Source organism: Mesocricetus auratus, unplaced genomic scaffold (genome assembly GCF_017639785.1).
Source record: "Mesocricetus auratus isolate SY011 unplaced genomic scaffold, BCM_Maur_2.0 Super-Scaffold_100008, whole genome shotgun sequence".
In the NCBI taxonomy this organism is placed as follows: domain Eukaryota; kingdom Metazoa; phylum Chordata; class Mammalia; order Rodentia; family Cricetidae; genus Mesocricetus; species Mesocricetus auratus.
Window position 1 is genome coordinate 75,409,922 of NW_024429192.1, and position 26,063 is coordinate 75,435,984.

The 26,063-nt window shown below is 38.8% G+C and overlaps 1 protein-coding gene across 6 annotated transcripts in view; it reads right to left on the reverse strand.

Annotated features, from left to right (window-relative positions):
• The window catches only part of Prkdc (protein kinase, DNA-activated, catalytic subunit), a 179,701-nt gene that overhangs the window by 39,435 nt on the left and 114,203 nt on the right, over positions 1–26,063 (reverse strand). For all 6 annotated transcript variants that reach the window (XR_005879028.1, XR_005879029.1, XM_040751223.1 and 3 more), the window contains 14 exons: positions 25,634–25,758; positions 25,393–25,542; positions 21,244–21,417; positions 20,202–20,300; positions 18,736–18,943; positions 17,682–17,871; positions 16,365–16,580; positions 12,015–12,127; positions 10,040–10,171; positions 7,839–8,018; positions 5,859–6,064; positions 2,221–2,359; positions 1,131–1,319; positions 283–507 (listed from right to left, as the gene is read on the reverse strand). Coding sequence is in view for 4 of the 6 variants with exons in the window: in XM_040751223.1 (XP_040607157.1) it covers positions 283–507; positions 1,131–1,319; positions 2,221–2,359; positions 5,859–6,064; positions 7,839–8,018; positions 10,040–10,171; positions 12,015–12,127; positions 16,365–16,580; positions 17,682–17,871; positions 18,736–18,943; positions 20,202–20,300; positions 21,244–21,417; positions 25,393–25,542; positions 25,634–25,758 (2,346 nt within the window). In the remaining 2 variants the exon portion in view is untranslated. The remainder of the gene's footprint in view (positions 1–282; positions 508–1,130; positions 1,320–2,220; positions 2,360–5,858; positions 6,065–7,838; positions 8,019–10,039; positions 10,172–12,014; positions 12,128–16,364; positions 16,581–17,681; positions 17,872–18,735; positions 18,944–20,201; positions 20,301–21,243; positions 21,418–25,392; positions 25,543–25,633; positions 25,759–26,063) is intronic.

Genomic DNA, 26,063 nt, shown 5'->3' on the forward strand with positions numbered 1-26,063 from the left:
TGCCCGGTGTGATGGTCCTGCTTTCAATCCCAGCACTCAGGAGGCAGAGACAGGTGGATCTCTCTAAATTTGAGGCCAGCCTAGTCTACAAAGTGAGTTCCAGGACAGGCTCCAAAGCTACAGAGAAACCCTGCCATGAAAACAAACAACAACAACAAAACAGAACAGGTAATATATAAGAGAGCACACAGAAGGTTTTGGTTGGTCCTTTGTGTGTGTATGATTACTGACACTTAAAACTACTACAAAACAGTATGCATCATATAGATCCATCTGTCTTACCTGCATGAAAATCTGAATGCCATTTTTAATGTAGTAAGTGGCTCTATCAATATCATCTTGCAAGATGTAAAGGAGACTCAGCTCCTGACTATAGTGAAGCTCCAGGACTGTCTGCTGCAGCTCCTTGTGCATGGCTTCATCCACAAATGTCAGCAGGGACTGGTTGCCTTCTCCATGAAGCAGGAGCTTCAGTTTGCTTCGGATCACATATGGGAGATATATCTCCTGTGGAACAACAATAATCCATTATCAATATAGAAAGTCAATTTGAGTGAATGTAACTATTTCTACCTGAAATATTTATTGCAATACTTTTATATTTTAAGGTTGAGAAACAAAATAATGGTATCTCATGTTGTAACCTAAAACTACAACTTTAAAAACAAGTTGCTCTAACATGGATTATTTTCTAATCACAAAATATGTAGGCACTTGCTACAGAAGAATGGGATCTCCCTGAAGTTGGGAGACATTGTGCATACTGCCATACTGCACATAAACTGAGGAACTACAGCACAAGAAGGTAGCAGCATGGGTGCAGGAGGGCCTGTAACTGTCTCCTTGGGGGCCACAATGAAGATGGCCTTCTCAGTAGCATAAAAGACCACAGAAAATATTCTTCCATGTGGTCATACCACAGAGATAATATCTACTGTAAAGAAGATCCCATTTATTTTGAAATGGCTAGATAAAAAGTGATATTAAGTTTAACACCATGGAGTTTGAATATCCAAAGGCTTCAAAACTGTTATCTTAATCTTGGAAATTTTTAAAGTAGTTTTATTAACCGGGAAACCCATGACCATCTAAAACATTTTCTTCAGTTACTGAAAAATAATTCTACACACCTGGTAAAACGGTTCACTCCACATTTTACTTAAGTCTAGAGGGTTTTCACTGTCTATATTGGTTGTCGAACAGTACTCAAGTACTTTCCATTCAGAAAGGTTGTTGTAACAGTCAAGGGATGCCAGTTCCCAAAACTCCTTCTCAGCCTCTGTGGGTTCACCATCCACCCACTCCTGTTTATTTAAAGCCTGGCAGAAAAAGAAGGATTATTTTCTGGAATTGAAAAGAACACAGACACAAATTCATTCTTTTTTTCATAAATTCATTTTTTAAAGGAGGGTATTATAACATTACTAAAGACAATCATTTTGGATTCATGGCAACATGAAAAAATGGGATAATATTCAAAATAACAATGAATAGAACAAGAAAAACAGGAAGCTTATAGTAACAAATGAGGTCAGGTGTAGTGGTACACACCTGTAATCCTAGCACTCAGGAGGTGAGCTCCAGAATAGCTAGGACTACAAAGTGTGACCTTGTCTCCAAAACCAAACTAAGCCACAACAAACAAAAAGATATGAATGAGAAGAAAGTTATCCCACTGAGAAACCAGGAAATTAAGTGATGCATAATTTAAGTCAAGACTATGTATTATAGTCATTTAACATGTTCTTAGTCTTAAAAGATTAATGTGAGGACATTTGCAGACTGTTCTGTTTCAAAGCTAAGATCACACACTCAATATTTTTCTAAGCAGCAGATCCCAAAGTCTGACACCTATTATCTTTGCTAACTTGAAATGAAATAAAACATACAAAGCTAAATTTCAGGAAAAATCAAAGTCTATTTCACTTCATCATATTTTTTCTAAATGAAAGAAAACAATATATTCAAATAGAAATTATAAATATAACAGCAGTCATAGAAGTTCTGTATAGCGTTCTGTACTTTGTAGTTTATGAAATGTTATGTCTTTTCAATGGTAGCTTAAAAAAGCAAGACACAGTAACAATTATATCACAGATGGTTATTATAAAACCACATTTAGTTAATAATCTTTAATACTAAAGCTAACAGTTCATTTTAAATGTACAGAGCCAAGGTGTTTAAGCAACTGATGACACATTTGCCAGTGATTAGTTTTACCTCATTATACAGCTTAGCAGCTTGAGAATAATCACTTCTGGATTCTGCTAATAGTGCATTTCGAGTGTCCTGTTTTGTTCCCAACTCACTACTAAAAATGCCACGGAGGATATCATATTCCCCAATTGACCGGTACAGTCTTAAAAAAAGAAAAGAATAAATAAATAACAAGCAAACCAATATCACATTTAAAAAAGTATTCACACAATTTTCATTAATTCTGAATGAAGATATAAAATATTTACCAAAGTTGACATACAAATTTTTGTTTGTTTATTTTTTTCGAGACAGGGTTTCTCTGCGTAACAGCCCTGGCTATCCTGGAACTCACTCTGTAGACTAGGCTGGCCTCGAACTCACAGAGATCTATCAGCTCTGCCTTCCCAGAGTGCTGGGATTAAAGGCATGCACTGCCATTCCCAGATAAAAGCAGTATTTTTATTTTGCTGGAAATACAAAATTAAATATCTTTGAAGTTCCCTTTCAGTTTTACTTCTTTAATTAACTCAAAGCTCAGGTTATTCTGATGTGCATTTGAAGAAAAAAATCTGGAAATATGAGAGTTAAGTGAGTCACTAATTTGAGGCCAGTCTACACTGCGCTATATTGACTCTGTCAAAGAATAACCCTGAAAATATGAAAAGTATATAATGTATAAGGTTTCATTAAATAAGCTTCTATAGGTAGTCCATTTGGAGTTACTGTCTAGCCCTAAGGAAAAGCCAGAAGCAAGAAATAACTCTCACCCTATTGATGTTTTGGTCTATGCTCTAGGAACTACATTTTAGGCACAAAAATTTTCCTTAATACTTGTTAGAACACTTATTCATATTTTCATCTTAATAAAAATCTGGCTTGCCGCCGGGCGTTGGTGGCGCACGCCTTTAATCCCAGCACTCGGGAGGCAGAGGCAGGCGGATCTCTGTGAGTTCGAGACCAGCCTGGACTACCAAGCGAGTTCCAGGACAGCCTCCAAAGCCACAGAGAAACCCTGTCTCGAAAAAAAAAAAAAACAAACAAAAAACAAAACAAAACAAAAAATCTGGCTTGCCTAGCATAGTGTTGCATGCCAAAAATCCTAATACCAGAAGGGTGAGGCAGGGTGATCATGAGTTCTAGGTAATCCTGGGCTACACAGCAAACTTTGCTAAGACAAGATTCTATCACTACGAAATTCTCAAGTTAGTGTTTATAAAGTTCATTCTCTTTCTCTCGGAAGTTTCTTCTTAAATCCCAACCTATTTTTCCCCGACAGTCGTCAGCAGATTAGCCACGTGAGCCTACCTCCTCACTTGTTCTCCTGCTTTCTGGTTCACTTCCTGACCCTGGATCTCTTGTAGCAATCAAACTTTGGTTGGGAAAGTTGGTGTATGCCTAGATTTTTTGCTGCTGAGGGGATTGAGGCAGGGGGGTAACAAGTCTAAGCCTAGCTTAGGGAACTAAAGTTCAGTCTGAACAACCTATTAGGATCTTGTCTCCATTAGGGTTTGGTGTGGGGGTTGGAGAGGGAAGAGGTGGAATTTCTCAGGATTTAATTTAGTGGGAAAGTACTATAAAGTCTTAGGTTTTTTTTCCTCCCCAAGGACTAAGGGAAGAGAGGAAGACATATGCAGCAAGTTGTGCAGAACCCCTATGAATCATGGACCCACTAAATCTAAAAATAGAGAAAACCAAATAGACATGGTTCTGTTACTGCCCAAATCCTAGAGGTCAAAGGTCAGAGGCAGAGGTAGATACATAGGTGTTGAACAACAGCAGTTCATAGGTTAGGACAAAAAGAGGTATTTTCTACAAGCACAAAAAGAAATCACCATCTACACCCTACCCTGGTTCCCAGGTACCCGAAAGTTTACTGGCACGTGATCAAAATGACAACCATAATACAGAAAGAAAAGGTTAAACTATTTAATAAAGTCAGAAACAAGTATGTCAAGCTTAAACCTGTAAAAGTTGTTTCCTTCCTTCCTGTCTACCTACTTACCTATCATCTATCTACCTACCTATCTCTATCAATGAAATGGAAGCCAGAAACTCAACCATACCAGGTAAATGTTCTGTAAACTAAAGCCTTAGTCCTTCCTCTGCCATGCAACTCCCACTTCAAGACATGGTACAGACTTGACTGGCCTTGACCTCAGAGAGATCATCCTGCCTCAGCCTCCCAGGTACATTTACATTTGTGCTTCTGCGTAATGAAATAAAACATACAAAGCCAAATTACAGGAAAAATCGAAGTCTGCACCCCCCCTCCGTGTGTGTGTGTGTGTGTGTGTGTGTGTTTTCTTATTTCATGAAAACAGTGACACAGGATGTCACCTATTGAATCACATATCTGAAGCAGTAGAAAACAATGGCTCCTACCAGGAGGTATTCTTTCGATTGGCCTGGCCCTGTATTTACCCTTCTCAGCACTCTCCTTGTCCACCTTCTTGATGTTCTGGTTAATTATGTTTAAAAGTATATAAATATTTTTTCCTTGGGACTAGTCACTTTTTCAGTATCGGGGATTGAATCTAGCGACTCACACATGTCAACAAAGTGCTGCACCACTGAGCTACAACCCTGTCTGTGATTAATGTCTCTCTAATCTACTTCTCCTTCTCTGCCTAGTATAGTGCTTTACAAAGTCACAGTGCACATTAAGACACTGACTGATGATAATGGTGAAAGGGAAGCAAGCTGTTTTTATTTTTACTATCTTTTCACTAAAAGTTGGCCAAATGATTTGAATTTTTTATTGTGTGTGTGTGTATGTTATCTTTTCACTAAAAGTTGGCCAACTGATTTAAATTTTTTAGTGTGTGTGTGTGTGGGGGGTGGTATGCATGTAGAAGTCAGAGCATAACTCTCAGGAAATGTCCTGTGAAAAGTGGGATCTGAGGATTGAGCTGCAGTCATCAAGTTCATATGGCAAGTGCCTTAACACCTGAGCTATCTTGAAGGCCCTCTGAATTCTGACTTAACATCCTTCTAAATATTAGGCTAGGCCTTGGTATGCTAAAACTAAGGAAAAGGAAGAATCAAACATCATGCAAAATGGAATACTATATATCAGAATTTGTATTTCCAAATAAAGTACTGGATTAAAGAGTCTCTGCAATTTTGAGTACAGTTGAAAATAATGAGTCATCCATTATTCATCTTAGCAAAGCTGAAAAAAAAAACATCAGGAACTACAAATTACAGATTCCTAATAGTAAGTGTGGTAGATAGTAATGAAACTAGACAATTGTGTAACAGATTAAAATGACATGGCTAATCAAAGTTTCTTCTTTAAGCCAAGTATTTCTTTTCATGGCAGTCATTCTCGACACATAAACTCAGACTGAAATGTTTTACTATTTCAATACAACAAGAAAAACAAAAAACAACAAAAAAAAACAACAACGATTTTTTTGTCTATGTGTCTGTTGGCCAGAATAGTGTTGGCTACCATGGAGCTGGATTTACAGGTGGTTATAAACTGTCCAACTCGGGTACTAGGAACCTGAGTTCGAGTCCTTGCTGAAAGTTCTAAACATTGAGCAATCTCTTCAGCCTCCTTACCAGCTCATTTTTCATAAAAATAAAGCCAAATTTTTATTGTGTTACTTTGGTTGATTTACTGTTCTCCCAAGTATAGTCCATTCCAAGCTTACTTAGCTAGTTCCATCCACCGGAGAACATCAGGAGGCAAGCAAGTCTTGCCCCGGACTCGTTTGATGGGTGGCTCTTCCGGCACCAGGTGGAGTAGTGCCTCTTCCAGAAGACGGATACCTCCAGGCTGCTGCAGACTGGCCAGGCAGCCCACTCGAACAGCAGCTGGGTCAAGACTCAGCAAGTCTGGGTATTGGCAACTGATTTCCTGTAAAAGCACATATAGCTGTTTAGCCTATAGGATTTGGATGACATCATCACAAGTGACTGTTTCATTTTATTAAACATAAGAGAAATGACTTTAGCCTAAGCAGTAGTGGTAGACAGTGAAATCACAAATGTGTATCTGTGCAAATTCTATTAGCAAAATCAACACTCAATTTCTGCAAGGGGAAAAAAGTTAACCTGTTATTCTCATATTTCTAACCTAAGCATTCTTAAAAACCCTTCAATTTATAGGAATATTTATGCACTTAGTTTCAGTTGTTAAGGAGAGCAGCTGAAAATAGATTTCATATTATTTATCAAAAATTGGATATACTGACCTGCCTATTAGTCTTTGCAAACATCTTTTCTATTAAGAGGCTAGCTTATTTAATGATATTTGCAAAGATGATTTTATAAATTATTACAATGACTTATAAACAAAGTTATGAGAAATGCCCTCAACTCACTATACAGAAGATGTTCTCTGTAACAGCACTCCAAACAGACTTGTGTATACATGCACCTCCCTACACTCACATCTGGACTTGTATAATACCCAAAGAGGTTGGTGCCAAGCTCTGCTTGAAGCTGTAACATATATACCATCCACTGTCCATGCGGCTGTCAAGATGAAGACTAGAAATTTTCCAAAGCAATCAAATACATATGTCTGTCATCCTTAGAAAGGAATAGTAGCACAAGAAAGAAAGTCCAAATAAAGTTATACTTCAGTCAATAAACTTTGTGCTTAGGACACAGAAAATATTCATATGCTGGTGGTAACTAACCCTGCTTAACTAGAGTTAAGGCTCACTCAATGGGAGAGAAATCATGCCTAGTACTGGAAACCTAAACAACTTTCTATGCTAGAAAGGTCATACGAATTAGAAAAAAAAATCTCCTAGTGCCATTTCGCTAAACCAGCATAATTCCTTATTATATTCTAAATCTTATCCTTATAGCCACAGATAAGGGTAGCTACCACCCCTCATCAAGGAAGCTTCTCTCAACATGAAAATGGAGACCATCACAGAGACATACTAACATGGAAGGGGGTAATTTCATGAGGTCCACCCCCAAACAACTATATGTAATGAATAACCGTTGGGAGAGGGAGAGTTAGACTCCTTATTGATTATCCTATACAAAGTGGTCCTCCCTGAACCTTATACACACAAATGATAAAAACTGAATCAGCCTATAAGTGCTTGGAATTGAACCTGAGATGACCTCTACATGCCCATTCATGTGTGTGTGTGTGTATGTGTGTGTTTCTTACTAGACCTGGAACTCACTGATTAAGCTGCATAAGTTAGGTAAGGCTGGAAAGATGGCTCATTGGTTAAAGGCACTGGCTCCTCTTCCAGAGGACTCAGGTTCAATTCCAAACACTTATAGGCTGGTTCACAACCGTCTGTAACTCCAGTTCGAGGGGATCTGATCCCCTCTTCTAGCCTCTGCAGGTACCAGGAACATGTTGTGTAAAGGCATACATGGAGGCAAACGTTCACGTGCACGCACACACGCTTGCATGCCTGCGCGCGCGCACACACACACACAGAGTTTAATCAAAATACTAAAGAGACTGGCTAATTATAAGACACAAGTTTCAATTTAGATTATTGTCCATTTAGAAGAGATAATCTAAACAATACATCTACGGCTAAACACCTTGTTTTTCAAGTTTCAACTTAGGAAACAAAGTAATGGTATTAGGCATGTGGTGTCAGAGCAGAGGAACACATGACCAAAGAGAAGTGTGTGCAAACTTTTACCTGGATGCAAGAGACAAAGGGTGGAAAGAATAAGAAAGTGGTATTAAGGAAACGGTTGAAGTCTTGGAGTAAATTTTGAGTGATGATGTTTTTTTCTGATGTTGTCTTAAATTTACTCATTTCTTTCAAAATCCCAGAAAACAAGCTGCTGAAGAGTTGTTTTGCAATTATTGGGTCTTTCTGTTAAAAATTAAAAAAAAAAACATAAATCAGACCTGAAGTACTATTTTAGAGCTTTACTTTAAATACCAACCATTAAAAACACATCCATTGTATGTCTAAATTCATCTTACCAAGTTTTACAAGGGGAGGGATACCTGGAATTTAGTGAAATACTTCTGGTTTGATGTGGATTATGGTAAGAATACAACCACAATTAAAGCTAGAATCTCAATGCTTCAAGTTGTTCGGAGACTAATCAGAGTAAGCTGTCAAGTGTTTGGTGCCTTGCTCCCGAAGACCTTGAAACAATAACTTCAACATGGCTCCATGGCCATAGGAATACTGCCCTTGATACATGTATGCAACATTTGTATAGTGAATATTTCATAAACATTTCCTAGCTATCTATACTTGTTTAGTGAAGGCATATAATTAGAATAAAAATGAACAAAAGCAACATCAAGGCCACACAAATATGATTTGTCCTTTAAGTAAAAATTCTTGTTTAAACAGCTATATAAATTTTTAGAAAATAATAAATGAAAAAATAAGTGTCACTCATAATTAAACCAAAGAGAAGTAATTGCTAGATTTTGGTATTTTATAAGCCTGTATACTTTCATCTGTATCTGCTGCTTCCATTCAGCATGCAATAGTCAGCAGGTTTGTTAACCCACCACTGATTCCTGAGAGCTATGTACAGATTCCTTCACTTGCAGGAGAATTCTAAATACTCACTGTTAAACCAACTGCAGTGGTGACTGAAATAAAAATCCTCTTAGCTGGGCATGGTGCTGCATACCTTTAATCTCAGCATTCAGGAGACAAGGGGATCACTGTGTGTTCAAGGCCAGTCTGGCTTACACAGTGAGTTCCAGGACAGCCAGAGCTATGTATAAACTCTGTCTCTGAAACTGTAATCAATTAATCTAAAAATGTCCAATAAAAACAAACAAAACCAATTACCTAAGCTGCAGAAAGGGCTGCCTACTGGTCCCGTGACAGTTACTATGGCTCGCAATTTAAAAAAAAAAAAAAAGACAAGACTGCCTAGCCTGGCTCACCCAACACTGCACCATAACTCTTAAGTAGTTGCTGGCGTACAGCAGGTACTCCATAAATAACCATTTGTTAAATACCGTACTGGAACTAGAAACATCAGTCAATAAGTCCTCTTCAGAGAGCAGAAGGAGTAAACAGAGTCTTGCCTCTTCACCCCTCACTGAGAGGCACCTGTAGCTTTTGCCATGTATCCCAAGCATTGTTAACCTCCAGTCTTCATCTAATCACTACCTCAATGGCACAAGACTATTGGGAGGATATGGTGTAAGAATGTGAGATAATGTGAATGTAAGGCCCTTCCTGGAACAAAAATCTTGTGAGATGTTGCAAGAACGTGCGAAGACAAAGTTCTCCATGTGAACACATGGGACATAAGGACATGAATGAAGTCTCTAATTTCTTAAAACTACTGCCTCTAGGTCGAGGTCTCATTCTTTTGCTACGTCACACAAGCTGTGTACAGTGGAGGAAGCCTAATAAAGGGTACATGTACAACATGGTTTAAAAAATAAATTCTTGTCAACTTGGAATTATTTAGATCAAATAAAAAGCATACAAGACAATGATCTAAATGGCTTATTTATCACTTCAAAATTTATGCTGATTTTTTCCCTTTATTTCATTCTCTCACTGGATAAGAAACACAAATGTCAATCTGACTTCAAAGAGGAACGCCTTGTGGCTGAGAGATCAGGTGCCTAACATTGCACCCAGTGTTACTGACCACTCACATGGCACCCCATGTTAGTGCCCATTTCTAGTTAACTCTATGTTAGTCTCCGCATGTGACCAAACAAACACAAAACAAAACAAAACAAAAAACCCCATGAAACTAAGATATGGGAACTAGGAGTCTTTTAAGTCTACCATTTAGGGAAACCCCTCCACTTTATGACCATTTTCCATAGAAAGTGAAGACTCCTGGAGCCACAAAGAGAGCTTTTAATGAGAACATAAAACATGGCATCTGGGCAGACCTGGGCTACAGCCTGCAAGGGGGTGATCAGACTGCTGTGCGGGATCTGGATGTCAGGAAGGTCGCCATGACGATAACTTCTGTAGAGGACAACCTGGGCATCCTGCTTCGTTTTTAACTCACTCTTGATATCCTACAATCACCAGAAGCAAAGAATGAAAACTGAGATTTCATGTATGAAAACCAAGTATGCCAAGTGAGGTAAAACAATAGAGAATTCAAAGTCATTCATGGCTTAATAATAGGTTTGAGACCATGCTTCAAAACCAACCAACCAACCAACCAACCAACCAACCAACCAACCAACCAACCAACCAACCAAAACAACAGACAAAAACTCTATCAAACAAAAGATCAAACATGCATGCAAAATGAAACTGCCAGAATACATCTTTAGCACAAAGGAGAAGTAATAGTTTTATTTATAATATGGTTTGGTAAGTATGAAAAAATTGGTCATACTGAAAAATTTGAATCTGAATGTACACAAAAATATAAATCTGAGAGCTAAGTTTCTTTCCAACAACTCAAGTACCAAGCCTTGCCTAAAGGTCCACAGCAATGACACACTCACTCACATGCAAACTCCTCAGCCACTGCACAACACTTTGTCTGCTTTCAGCTTTCCCATCAGTGGTCCCAATCTCAGCGTTCTCTCCAGAGAGGCTTTCCACACATGTATGTGTTCATAATTTACTTCTGATAGAGTACTTTATAATCTCAATTTGCCTTTTTGTGTGTTGTGTACTGGACCTTGCTCCATGAATCAATCATCTGTTCATGGCTATCACTTATTATAATTTCTGGCACTGATTATCATGCTTCAAACACATTTATTCAATGAATGCAAATACAAACACATGGACTCTTAATGTCTAATTATTGGATGGCAGCTTCACAGCTCAGTGTCTGTTTCACGGACAGCAAGCTGACCTATGCTTCCATAACCTGCCATATTTGACTTTAACTTCTTGTTTATTTGTAGATAGGGGCCTTAAAACTGTCATCCTGGCTAGTTACTTGCATCCTTTACCCATCAACTCTGATTTCTCTTGGTTCTGATGACCAGATACTGCTATTTCCCTCAGGCAGGGCTAGAAAAGTATCAGGCTTCATCAAACATATTTTTCCAAGGAAGCAATGGAGTCAGAGAAGGTGCTGAATACACCCTCTTTTAGCTGTAGTCTTCAAACAAGCAAGCAAACAAACAACAGTTGTGTTAGAGAGACAAGGGGAAAAAGAAAACAACAACAAAAACTGTATTTCACCTCCATTAAAAATGCAGAGGAACCATTCAACTACTCCCTACTTATATTTAGAAGGCAAGTGGCTAAGAAATTACACTGAATTATAGTAAGAGCAGGAGTCTTTATCATAATCTGTCTTGACTGTTAGAAACTTCATTGGAAGTTTGTTCATTATTTCTGCATATTAAAAATTAATTCATGCATTTGCATGGCATGATGGCATATGAGGCAAAGCCAGGTGTGCCTCTGTGAGTTTCAGCCTGGCTGGTCTATATAATGAGACCCCACCAAAATACTCATACTCTACTTGTGTCTCCAGTGGAAGCTTTTGGGCTGTCTGGCAGCACTACCAGCCCTCCATGAGCAGCTGTGGAATATTTTCCTCCATGGCCTCTCACTCCCACTACAGGCACAGGCCCTGAATCAAGGTAGTTGTGCATCTTTCCCTAAAGAACAGAATTAACTAGAGCTTTAACAGGAATGACCAGTACTCATATTTCTGTCCATATAGAAAGTCAATCTGCGCAGAGAAGGTAAAGCTGAACTGTTGTGAGCAGAGAGGAGTTAGTTAGTCCTATTAGTCCTGGGTTCCAGGTAGACAAGGATTCAGGAAGATGCCATTTCTTAGGAAGTGTCATCATTGTCCTTTCACCCAGTAATGTCAGAAGGGACTTACACATATTATCTATGATGCAAAATAGGTATTGAATTCATGAAGAAGATACAAACCTTCTCTAGTTTTTGTTCCACGAGGCTCTTTTTGGCATACAGCAGACTGAGTTTTTCTCGGTCCTTTAAAAATCGTCTGCGTAACCTCAGAATTTCTGCCCGGTTGTGAGTGTCTGAAGAATAGAAAGGAGAGTTGGCTACTCATGGCCAATGAAACAACACATGCAGCTGACTTGCATTCTTTCCCAGGATCCCCTAAAGTGAAAGTGTGTATTTATCTCCACTTTTAAACTATAATTGGGTGATTTGTTACAGACAAACTCAATAGGGAACAGCAGACAGTTGTACCTGTCTCAGGTAATCCCAATTAAGAGGTAGACAAAGAATGGACACAGAATGGTTACAGTCAAAGGCTCAGGGTCTGCTGTGACCAGAAACTTCTGGGAGAAAGCAAGGACATAGCAGCAGGTCTGGAAAAGACCAGACCAGTAAATAATGCTGAGAGGACTCAGAAACATGCAGTTGCCTTTCTCCAGTAATCTCTAAAGAGTAACCAATCAAGGTGGAATAATTAGGCCCACGAAAGGTAAGACTGAATGAGGAGAAGTTCTTCATACACAGGTCAGGGAGGGCTGGAAAGGGAAGGCATGGAAGAAACTTAGGGCAAAATATGGGCTGACAAAATGACTCAGTTGGTAAGAGTGCTTGCTGCCCACCCTGATGACCTGAGTTTGATGCCCCCAGACACACATGATAGAGAATAGACTACTGGAGTTGTCCTTTGGCCTCGAGTCAAGGCATTGAGTATAGGCACAAGCGCATGCCTGCACACACACACACACAGGCACATGCATACAAATGTAGTAATAGCCTTTTTTTTAAAAGAAGACAAAATATTTATGCTGAGACACAGTAAAGTACCAATGCATAAGTCATAAAATCTAGTGATAAACATGCACAGATCAAAGCATATAATTAAAAATAACTGTCAATGTCTAGGAAAAACATAGGAAAAAATGATGATATACAAAAGAACCAATCACAAGCAGATTTTTGTTAAAGTAAGAGGGAACACTGAGCACTGAGAAGAAAGATGCTGAGGCATAATCACACAGAGGATGAGACCGTGGGTCACAATCATATGTGAAAGTACCATAAAGAGGATAAGGACAACAGAAAACTTCAAATATCAGTCACGTGAAACCAGAAGATAATAAACAATGATGTAGGAAAAAGTAGCAGTATTGATGGGGGTTGTCCTTCTGTATATGTTTCTCTTATTGGCTGATGAATAAAGCACTGTTAGGTCAATGAGGCAGGAAGATAGGCGGGTCAAGTAGATAAGAATTCTGGGAAATGTAGGCAAGTCAATTGCCATGTAGCGGAGGAAGGAATAAGAGGTCTGGATCCTTCACTGGTAAGATAAGACCACGTGGAAATACTAAGATTTATAGAGACGGGTTAATAAATTAAGACAGAACTAGCCAATAAGAAGCCCTAGTCATAGGCCAACTATTTTATAATTAATATAGCATCTGTGTGTTCATTTGGGGCTGACATGACTGTGGGACCAGGCTGGTGGAACGAACCATTAGTAACACAGTATAAAAGCACTGCCTGGGGATGGAGAGACAGCTTAGGAGTGCTTGCTGCTCCTCCAGAAGACTTGACTACAGTTCCCAACATCTATGATAACTCATAACTACCTGTAACTCTAGCTCCAAGAGATCCAACACCAACTTCTGGTCTCTGAAGGCACTTGTGTACACATGGCATTGACTTACACAGTTACACACATATATAAAAATAAAAATAATAAAGATAATAAAACCACTGCTCAGAGCTGTTGAACATTAAATTCAGCTAAGAGGATTATAGGGGACTGCCTCTGGAATTTGGCTTTATAGATTGAAAAATCTACAATTTTTTTTTCTACTTAGCTTTTGAGAAGTGTCTGACTCTTTAGTTTTTGTGCACATGCAACTGATATCAGTAACTAAAGAAACACAAATAAAAATTTAAAAAACTGTGGAGGGTGTAGTTCAGAGCAGTTGCCTAGCATGTGTGAGGCTTCAGTTATTATTCAATACCACTACAAACAAATAAAATAAATGAAAGTGTAAAAGCCAGGGCTAGGGATACAGCAGAGATACACCATGTATTTAAGGTGCTAGATTCTAACCTAACACTGAAACAAGTCTTAAAAGAGAATTATTTGTAATGTAACACCTAAACTAAGGACAACTTCTATTTTTAAAACTATATTTCTTTTCAATAATGATAAAGATCAACTGTTAATTCATCATACTTTAAGAATTGTTCTTATAGTATGTATAAAGTTATGAAGGGCAGATTCAAATATATTTCATATATTGGTATTTATTTTACCTTGGATCTACCAATTAACTTTTTCCAAATACATAAATAAAACTCACAAAGAAAATGTTTCCAATTAAGTTTTACGACTTTTCTTAATTTCTGCACACCCAAATTCCACCTACCACACATACTTATTTTTAGTCTAGAAATGTAGTCAGGGAAATACTGTAGGTCAGTAAGTCATGGATAACTACTATTACCCTCAGGAACATCCTTAAGTCTTAGCCTAAGTTCCAACTAAGAATCTTAACGAGAATGCAGTACCCCAGGGCAGACCTGCCTTCAGCAGTTTGTCAGAGATCATAGTAGGAAAAACGGCATGCACCTAAGGTTCTTGGATGAGCATGTAACAGTGTTAGAGGGACAATAAAGAAGGGCTTGTTTTTAAGTGACAGTCCAATCTCATAGCAAGATCGATGGCTCTGCATTCTAAGGGGGAAGAGTCTTGAGGAATAGTCACATACAGAAGAAGGAAAGCAGAGAAAGTTTCCTGGAACACCCTAAAACTCCAGGTTAACAGAAAAAAGGATGGACAAATCTCCTTCTAAAGGGGAAATTTAGAGAACAGTGTAAGAGCCATATGTTAGTATTTAGGCATTTATACTGGCCTACCTTTGGAGTTGACAAGATACATACATACACCTTCTGCTGCTGCCCCTAAGAGCACCACCTGTGTCTATTCACTATGTTCCCTTTTAAAAGGGCCCTGCCCACCTCCCATCCCTCTTTCTTTCTCTCCCTGTCTGTTTATCTGTCTGTCCCCCCCCGCCCTGCCTCTCTTTCCTCTTTCCCACTGCTCCTGTCCCCTCCCCTTTCCCCTTTTTATGATCCTTTTCCCTTAGTAAAAAACCCTTCCGCTTGAACTCTGTCACACAGCCTCTTTCTCTCGCAAGTCACTTTTTAAAAATTATAACACCATAGATTTGAGACTGATGGATAAAAACAATAGTTGGGAGTAAAGTCTGGTGTCTTTTGTTTTACACTTCTGATACCTTAAAGCTATGCTTGTTTCTAACTTTAGTTCTGTGATCTGAATACATGTTCATTCCCGCAGGATACTAACAGTTTTAGAACCTTTTCCACTGGGTTCTCCTTCATTCCCAGTCTTGCAAAGAGCTACCTTCTCCCCAGATCTTTCAGTGTTGAGTCTGGAGACTTATCAGGCATTCTGCCTGTTAGATTCCTATTGGGTCTGAAAGGAGGCCACCTGACCTACTGACCTTCAAGCTGCTGAGGCTTAAGTGATAGTGCTTCTGGCTTTGCCATTCTCACACCATGTGGTACCCATGACTAATTCTACTCCATTCATCAGGTGGTAGCTTCCTAAAGTGTACCCTGCTTCTTCCCTTTATAGGATCCTTCACGACTCTCCACATTTCCCAGAACATGGATCCAGCTGGACTACACAGGATCTTCAGCAGGATCTTCTGCAAACCTTGCTGAACTATCTTCATCTTTTTCGTCATTTCTCTTCCTACATCCTAGGCTTCTAGGCTCTTCTCAAATACCATCCTTATTCAGTCTTTCCAAATGCTTGTTCCATACTGTGTCTGGATTTAAACTCTCACCCCTGAAACTGGGCTTACTAATTCTATCCCATTTACTGCTTTACCTACACTTAATGTTCCAGAAGTCATTAAACTAATGGAATGTCATGTATGTAGTATTTCTTGAAGGACATCTGAAAATGTTTTCAATATGGCAAGTGTCTTAGGGGCTGGAGAGATGGCTCAGAGGTTAAGAGCACTGACTGCTCTTCTAGAGGTTCTGAGTTCAATTCCTGACAACCACATGGTGGCTCACAACCATCCATAATGAGATCTGGTGCCCGCTTCTGGCCTGCAGGCATACATGGAGGCAAGATGTTGTATTCAATATGGCAAGTGTCTAAACAATGATTAACGGGTTGAATTTTAATGATTTTCATTACAGCTTTCAAGGAAATGTGGACAGTCAGAAATAATGCTCTCTCCACATATGCTTCTGTAGGAGGGACAATACATATTAAACATGTTTCAGCATTTTACTTACCACTTTTTGCTTGGTTATCTACCTCATCACCAGGAAGGCCCAGCTTTTTTATCCCAAAGTCAGGTCCTACTGACTTCCAGGATATTCTCTGTGACTTTTCACTCCTCTTGTGAGCAAACAGCAAGGAGGAAGAAGAGGATTCTGACGGGAAGAGTGTGTGATCTGCCAATGGGTCAACGCTGCTCCCAGTCAGCCAATCGAATGAGCTCCTTTCAACTATAACACATAGGACCAGAGCAGTGAGGATGCTGCTACAGGCAGCACAGCCTACTCAGTGTACAAAACCTGCTAGGGCACACCTGTAGTGCTAGACCTCTGCAATTACCTGTGACTCTGAGCTGAGGTCAAGTGTACTTTGGTATGACCGAAAGCACACCACAGACACCTGAGCCACAGAACCCTTCCACAGCGGTAATCATCACAGTAATAGCATTTTATGTTTACATTGCTTGTCAAAGAATTTCCACTGTGATCAAATTAGTTCTACTTTCAGAAACAACAGAATATCAAACAAATGCTGAAGTGTTTCTACAAAACAATTAAGGGGGCTGGAGATGTGGTTCAGCGGTTAAGAGCCTTTGCTGACCCAGTAGAGGACATGGATTCAGTTCTTAGTGCCTACATGGCAGTTTACAACTGTTTTTAACACCAGTTTCCAGAGATCAAACCCTTCTCTAGCCTCTGCTGGCACCGTGCATGTATACGGACTACATGCATACATGTAGGCAAAACATTCAAATACATAAAATAACTTTTTAAAAACAGGATTAAGATATTTTACTCTTAACTTATACTGTGCATATCAAAGCTTGGAAAAGAACAGTCCAATAAACTACTGACATCTGTAAATCAACCTGGATGAATGCTACTCTGCTCTTGAGATAAGATGCCTTAAATATGACACATTAAATAAAGTTTTATGTCAAATCAAACCAAAACATGCATGTCTAGCTATCATTAGATTATTCTTCTATTCTAAAATAATGTTTTCCCCCTCAAAAAAATGTGGAAAACCATTTAACACTTCAACCACTTTTAAATGTACTATTCAACAGCATTAAGTCCATTCACGTCTCCATCATCCAGAACCATTTCCTCTTATAGTAGTCTATCTCTATCACCTCTACCTGCCCCAACAACTGTTCCTTTCTCTCTGCAGAGCTGACTACTCTGAAAACTTCTTTCCTTTTTTCCTTTGACTAACATGTCTTTCTTATGACCTTTGTAACTTTGTGTTATCACTTTATTTCTCTTCCAAAAAGTTTCTCTTGCAAAAGAAGCTGTTGTCAAAGGCCAGAGTGTCTGGTTATTTGTTACCTATGGTTTGTGTCGGGGTGAAATCATACAGCTGTTGGGTGGCCCGCACTTGCCCAGACTTCTGCCTTTGGTCTGAGAGGGACCCTTCCTGGGCTTGGGTATGGAGAACACTAGGAGAGGCCTGGGTCTCAATAAACATTGGAGTAAGCACAGTACTTCGAAAACGCCAGTCAGGATCTATGGTATATTCCTATAGAAAGAAGAGTTTAAAGAAAACAATGTTTCTTTTGTAGTGGCACTGAAACATTTCATGATTGCCTAGCAAGAGTGAGGCATGCTAATGTGGATGGGGGAAATCTCTTAAGGCCCTACTTCTAGGTGAAGAGCTACAGACAATTAATGACAGCTGAAGAAGGGAGAATCAGTCTTCTCCAAGGATGAGTCCCCTAACTGGTTATCCAATACCAAGTGGTCAGTCCTAAAAACATATACATATGAACAACATTTAATAGATTCACATATTTGCACGCACATGAACGCCTATGTGCGTGTGTGCGTGCATGTATATAACAACATTTAAAGAAAAAGAGGGCATGAATTTGAGAGACAGTGGGGGTTGGGAAGCATGGATGGGACCTGTGAGGAGGGATGAGGTTAAATGATGTAAATAGTATGAAATTTTAAAAATAAATAAGTAGACACATGGTACATGCAAAAACAGCACCAAATCAAACTACTTGCAATCCCAATAATTTCAGAAAAGGGGTATTTAATTTGTACTAAGGAACGCACAAGGCCCTGCCCACTAAGAAGCACCTGTGCCACTATTGTGGCTGCCACAAGAAGTTGCAAACTTGATCTATGACCACAGCTAAGCAAGGTTATATTTGGCTGGTATCTGGATCAGGCGATGGTTGGACTCTATCTCTCCCAGGAATGTGGGAGGAAGAACAGGAAGGCGAGAAGTCCAAATGGAGTCTGAGAGGATAATGAGTGTAAAGCATCAGGGGGAAAGGAAGCACAGGTGTCCATCCACATTTCAGGAAAACAAAGAATGTTAGTTTAACATTCATTAGCAGCAGGGAAAACATGTTTCGAGAGACAAGCACTTCACCTGAAATTCACATTCTGACAGAGGATGCTCAAAGATTGGGTTTAGATAATCTGGGCTCAACCTGGTCATTTCAAGCAGAAAATTTGTTGCTAAACTTAAAAAGTGGACTTCTATTTTAGGAGAATATAAAGAATTTAATGCCAACAATCGGTCCAATGTATTGGATGGTAATCTGGTTTCATGACTCCAGAAATTCCGAATAATTAATCTGAAAAGTAAAGAGAAAAACATGCTTAGATACCAACAAATGGAAGTACTGCCCACAGTGTCATGTGGGGACTTCACAGCTTTTCATTCACATAATACATCACAATACAAGTATGAATAATCAGATGTTCTAAGGACAAATATCCACAAACTATAGAAGATTTTATAAGCTGGATAACTGTCTATGCCCTAGAGAATTTACAACAATGAGTATATAGTACAACCATTTTGAAACGCAATATCATTTTAATGAAAATTGGTAGTTGCAGCTCACTTGCTGGTAGAGCACTTGCCTAGCACACAAGTCTCTGGCATAGATGCCCAGGACAAAAAGCAAGCTTCATAGTATCCTTTACTGCTTTGCTAAAACAACTCTCTATAAAAATTGCTGGTATAATGTATCCAAAATTTAAATTAAAATCATTAGGGCTAAACTGGACATTGGTGGCTCTTGCCTTTAATCCTAGCACCCGGGAGGCAGAGGCAGGCAGATTTCTTTGAGTTCAAGGCCAAGGCCAGCCTGGTCTACAGATTGAGTTCCAGGACAGCCTCCAAAACAATACAGGGAAACCTGTCTCGAAAAACAAAAACAAAAAAATCATTAGGGTTGGGACTATGGGTCAGTTATTACACTGCTAGCCTGATACATGTAAGGCTCTAATTTTAATCCTCAGTATTGCCCAAAGAAAAAAACAAAACACTCTGAACTTTTCAACAGAAAACTACTTATGAAATTTAAATATAAATTGTTAAAAGTCCAATGCATTTAAAATTGAAGCAAGTGAAAAATAAGCAGTATGTCAAAGTATATTAAAAACGTTCCTTTCTTACGTGTTTGGCATTTGATAAAACACTCACGTATCTGAGTTACAGCATTTTAGAGAACAATCTCCACATAGAATAAACATTATGGTTTCTTCCTAATGTAAGGTATCCAATACTTCAGTTAACTTTGATGTATACTATGATTTTAGCTATATGTGTTAAATGGAAAACAGAACAGTTGTTATTACAGATTGCTTCAACTTAAAAATCTTTAACTAACTCACTGCATAAGATCTTTGTCCTAATCATCATATCACAAGTTTTATTTTGAAATAACCTGTCAAGATTTTAAAATCCTATTCTTCACAATTTTGTTAATGATTAGAGAATGGAGGAAACAGAGAGAATGATGGTATCACAGTACGAACTTTTTAAAGCTAGTCTAAAAGGAATAATCTGATCCTGGTCTAATTTATTCCAGAAGAAGCACATACTGGAGTCCAGGGTTCTCATCAACCAGTCCTTGAATCAGCACATCTTTTGCCAATTTAAATATTTCCTGGGAGTCTTGATCCATTTGACTTTCTGGATCTCTGATTGGAAAAATAACAAAATATCAGCATTCTGCTCTACTCCAATCACACAGTCTGGATTAAAGCAATGGTGGGTTTCCATGAGACCCATCCCCAAGGCAATTCAGCAGAACTTACTAAAGTTGTGAGATCAGGACAGACCTTTCTATGCTCTGAGTCCTGTCACCCCTGCTGGAACCTGAGGGACAACACTGCCTGGATGAAGTCTCTTTTTAAAGGTTCACTAGGTGGTGATAACATACCTTTAATTCCAGCTCTCAGGAGGCAGAGCATTAATATACTTTTTTTAAAAAAGAAAAAAAATTTACTCTATGTACATATGCATGCAATGCCTGTAGATACTAGAAGAAGATATTGGAAACCCTAGAGCTAGAGTTACAGGCAGTCATGCAAGCTACTTGTCACGGGTAATTGGCACCAAATTCTTATCTCTCCAGCCCTGACTCATACATTTCTAATTCAACTGATAATTCACTTTTTATTTCCTACATACTCACAAAATAATAGCAAAAAAGGATAATTCAGTAATTGAAATAAACTTGTTTCAGTTATTAGTCATATTGCTAAAAATGCTTTTTCAAATTCCAAATCACAAAAGGGACACAAGTCCTTCAAAAATGGTTAATACAGGCCTGGGAAGATGGTTTGGTGGTAAAGCAATTGCTGTGCAAGCATAAGGAACTGAGTTCAAATCCCCATCAACCATGCAAAGCTGGGTAAAGTAGTGCACATCTGTAATCCCACAGTCTCTTTAGCCTGGCATACACAGTAACATGTGTAAAACAAAGAGACCATGTCTGAAACAAGTGGAAGGAGAGGACCAAACCTGAGAATGTCCTATGATCTCTATGTGTGCAGAGGTGTATGTCTGTAATGCATACGTACATGCATGCACACCATACATAATTTTTTAAAGGTGATATAAAACAGAATGAAGGCTAACCTGTAATTGTCATGAATCCACATAAGAATATTATACATTTGTTCTCTACACGTTGGAGAAGGATGGGAAACAAATTCCACAACAGGATTCAGAAGTTCTCGAAGTTCTACTGGTTTTAATTCTGCCATCATCTTATAAACTATATCCAAACACACCTTTTGTCTTTCATCATCTCTATAATAAAGGAGATTTTTGGTAACACATAAGTTTAATGACGTTTATCATACAAAGTACAATAACTAATATTTTTTTCTTGTTCTAAAGTTTCAAGCTTGTTATAATTCAGAGTAGTACATTTAAAGTCTACTACATAATGAAAATGAGACACATATACATACACAATACATTATTCAGTTATAAAGAAAAATGAAATCATGAAAGCTTCAGGAAAATGCTGAGTATTATACTGAGGTAATCCAGACCCAGAGAGACAATTGTTGCATGGTCTCCAGTAAATGAATTCTAACTTGAAAACTGTAGATTTATGTGTTTAATTTGTACTGTCTATAGCGGTCAGGAAGCTAGAAAGGGCTCATTCGATGGGAGAGGAGAAGAGGCCTTAAGTGGGGAGTAGATAGAACAAACACTTGTGGTACAAAAAGTAGATGGAACATGGGGTAAGAATACAAAAAAGAAGGAAGTAAGGAAACTACAAAGGGTGGAAAGGTTTAAGAGGGGATTAGGATGAGAAGATGGGTCAGAAGGGAGTTTGGGGATGGTTACCCATAACAAAAAAGATATAGAAAGCCTTATGGAAAGTCATTACTTTGAAAGCTAATTAAAAAGTAGATTTAACAAAAAGTTTAAACAAAGGTAACCTGCATGGGTGGACAATACTGCTGACACAAGATATGGGTTATTAAATGAAAATTCAAGTACCAGGCAAAGGCTACCTCCCTCCCTATGCAGTGATGGTCAAAGAAGCTCCAGAGAACCTTAAAATAATGCAGGTTATTGCTAATACACTTAGTTACCCACTTGAACTAGATGGTAAGATCCTTCTGCTGAAGCATCATACACTTTGATTGCAAGACATAGAGAAATCAAACTGGAACTGACTTGAAAACTTCCTCTCTCTTGGATAGCTTTCATAGTTCTGGAAGGTGCTATGCTATCCAGGCCACTGAGGAAGAAGTCATCATTGTTTCTATGTAGTGGCAGACCCAACATGCAAGGCAAGATGTACCCACCAGTACAATGGTGGTAATGAATGCTATGGGAGTTACCAACTGCTTTCTAATTAGTTTGAGGCCTGTTCCATAAAAAGGAATTCAAGACTGTACTATAAACCTTGTCAAAAGTTCATGGCTATGGAGGTCATAGGACCTAAAGGGGAAAACTTAACACTGCTGTTCTGCTAAATAATATAAACCTTCTAAGTATTTATGCTTGCACTCATAGATCAGTGATGCTCTCAACCTTGGCCAGAAAAATGTTTAAAAGTGGATAATGGTTAATACAGATTCACAAACGGTCAAAGTGCTGAGAAGTGACTAATGAGTGTTCTGTCCTAAACAGGATAGTTATTTAACCCACCTAGCCCCCAAGTCTCAGGGAGCATCACCGATCAAGAGTGAATGAATGTTAAGAGCCTAAGGGTAGGGAAGAATAATATGAAATGCTGTCTTCAGGACATGAGCTGGCCACTGCACTCATGCACTTACTGATGCTGCCTGGGCAAGGTTGGGCTTATTAACATTCTATGACTGGCATGTGATGGGAGCTCATGACATTCCACCCCCAGATGAGAAGATATTGGTAGTTAATAGTTACTGGGGAAGGTGAGTCATGGTATACCCATGACCCAGTAAATATCCCTATATCCATGTATCCATGAACATACAAGTTAAACTCAATGGACTATTGATGGGGTAGGGTATGAAAATCTGAGTAGGGAGAAGTGTAGGGAAGAAAGGTTCTAATGGCAGCAGGAAGGGGACAGCAGAAAACTTGGGATAATTCTTATTAAAAGGCATTCTATGTAATATGTAGATGTGTATAAAACTGCAAATAAAAGTTATTTCTAAAAAGGAATCATAAAAGACTACCATTTACAATGGAAAAATCCTACCAAAATAGTCAACCAGGAAGGAACCAGTGAGTTCCAGGCACATATAACCAAGGAAGACTAAAACATAAAAATTTAAAATCATGAAGTGATTAATCATGAATGGCAAGCTTGAAGCAATCATTCAAAACAACACACACACACACACACACACACACACACACACACACACACACACACACACACACACACACAAAATCCATGGCGTCAGCCTACAGAATTTTTAAGAACTGAAAAAAGGAAAAGAAGTCTACTTGGAATCCTGAATTTTGCAAGCAAATGGAGGGCACTAGAAGAAACCATCCTGAGTGAGGTAACCTAGTCACAAAAAGACAAACATGGTATGTACTCTCTCATATATGGATTTTAGACATAGATCTGGGGAGTGCCAGCCTATAGTCCCATGGCCAGAGAGTCTAGGAAACAGAACCTTCATTCAATGACTGATGGAAGCAGAGGCAGACTCCAAACAGCTAAACACTGAGCTGAACTCAAGAAATCCAGTGACAGAGAGGAAGGACTGAAGAGCAAAGGGGTTAAGATTGGGCTGGTTTAACCCCCCAGCTGACCTGACAAGGGATATTTCTTGAATCCCAGACTGATGGCTGGGAATCTAGCATGAAACTGATCAAGACCACCTGAATGTGGGTGTCAGTGAGGAGGCCTAGGTAATCTATTGGGCCTTGGGTAGTAGATCAGTATTTATCCCGGGTATACAAATGGACTTTGGGCACCCATCCAACAATGAGAGATGCGCTCTCACCCTGGACTCTTGGGGGAGGGTCTAGGCCCTGCCCTAGATGAAATGACAGACTATGGACACCCCCGTGGAGGGCCTCACCCTCCCTGGGGAAATGAGGGGATATTGGAGGGGTTGGTGGGAGGGCGTGGGAGGAGGGGAAGGAAAGGGAGAGGGACCTGGAATTGACATGTGAGGCAACCTCGTTTCTAATCTAAATTTAAATTTAAAAAATAAAAAAATAAAATATAATAATAAAAAAAGAGATCAAAGTAATTAAAGGATGACTAGATGTATGTACCTTAAAATCTAACAAGACAGAAGTTGCCATCTGCAAATGAATGTCACTGCTTTTGTTTTTTCTCTATTAATACTCCTAAATAAGACATATGACCTTTACCCAGATTTCCCAGGTAATTCTGCAGGTAAAAGTCTACATCCAGGGCTGTGCTCTGGAATATCATGAAGTAGGAAATACAAGAAAAACTGTAGTAAAATTTCCAATCTTTAAGCATGCAAAGCACTTCAGGTTGTCATTTCTGAGAATGTGCAATTCAGCCAGTAACACCAGTACCATATTTATAAGAACTGTCTTACATTATCAAGAGAGGCAATGTGTTTTGATGAAACCAGTTAGGTCATTTACTGTTATTTTAAAAATATATGATATTATACTTCTTAAATGACATTTGTCTATAAGAGATAAAATTCTATATATTTTGAAGTAATGTGCTGTGTAAAAATATTTTGTGGTAAGGTACAAATAAAGAAAGTTGACTAAAAAAAAAAGAAGTCAGCTTTGAATATGTACTGAAAGAAAGCAGAACACATGGACATTGAGCCATTGATATCAGTACATTATACACTTACCAGTATTTTATCACTGTGAAAGTACATACATACAGGTCACAATTATAAGAGGACAGAGAAATAAGGGGCCAACTGCTTTATCTTAAAATTATCTTTCACTACATTGCAACTTCGAAAAGACATGAACAATTTTAACTTAAGGTGGCTCTTGCCTTTCAAAATACAGAATTGAAAGCTCTGCACAAATCCAAAGAGAGTCTGAGGCTATAATACAGTAGTGCTCTTCCTTGGTGGCAGAAATACACAAGGATGGGACTTGATGTGGCTACCAGAGGCTCTAGAAACAGAGGAGCTGTGATAGGCTCACATTTTATTTCTACACTTTCATCACTTTTACCTCCTAGGTTGAAGTCTCACAAATATGCTTCTCTTGAACACCCACAAGTAGTTCCTAGTTAGGGAAGATACATAGGCAAGTGGACGTTTTCTGACCTGGCTGTACTCTAGGCAGTGAGGTCTGATGTTAACTTACCTATGTCTCATGACTTGGAGAAAGTCCTTACTCTTTAACTGTAAGTACAGGCCTGTAGTTGTCTCTGCACGACAAAGCACAACTTCCAGGCAAAGTGTCTTCATCACTCCGTGAAATTTTGGCAGCAGAAAGAACACAGCATTCAAGAAACTGGTAAGTGAGAGGGTTTATGAGAAGATGTCCCCTGACACTCTCCCTCACCCCTTCCCCATATGCCACACCTCCTGCTGTTGTCCCCTACCTGTCAGCAAGAGGCGGGAAGCCCTTCACTACTTTGTTTAAGCACACAATAAATTTGTCTTCCATAGTATTTTGATGTTGCTTTAGTTGCTTTACCACCAGTTCACATACTGACTCTGCTATCACCTGAAAAATTAAGTTTCATTTTTATCATAAAGATAGAACATCATGTTAAGTACTAAATCCTAAATTTATTTTAATTTTTAAAGTTACCCCAAGAAAGATGTTCAATATTATGACCTTCACCAGTGTTCACACACAAGTGATCAAACTGAGTGTTGGAAATGGTCACTGGTTTGCATTAGCCACTGGAGTCACAGAGTTTGCAGGCCTTGACTGCAACAGTGAGAGAGCAAGGCCACAACTTGAGTACCATGTTTCCTTCTGACATAGAAACACTGAAAATAAGTCCTCTGAAAAGTTTTAGTGTA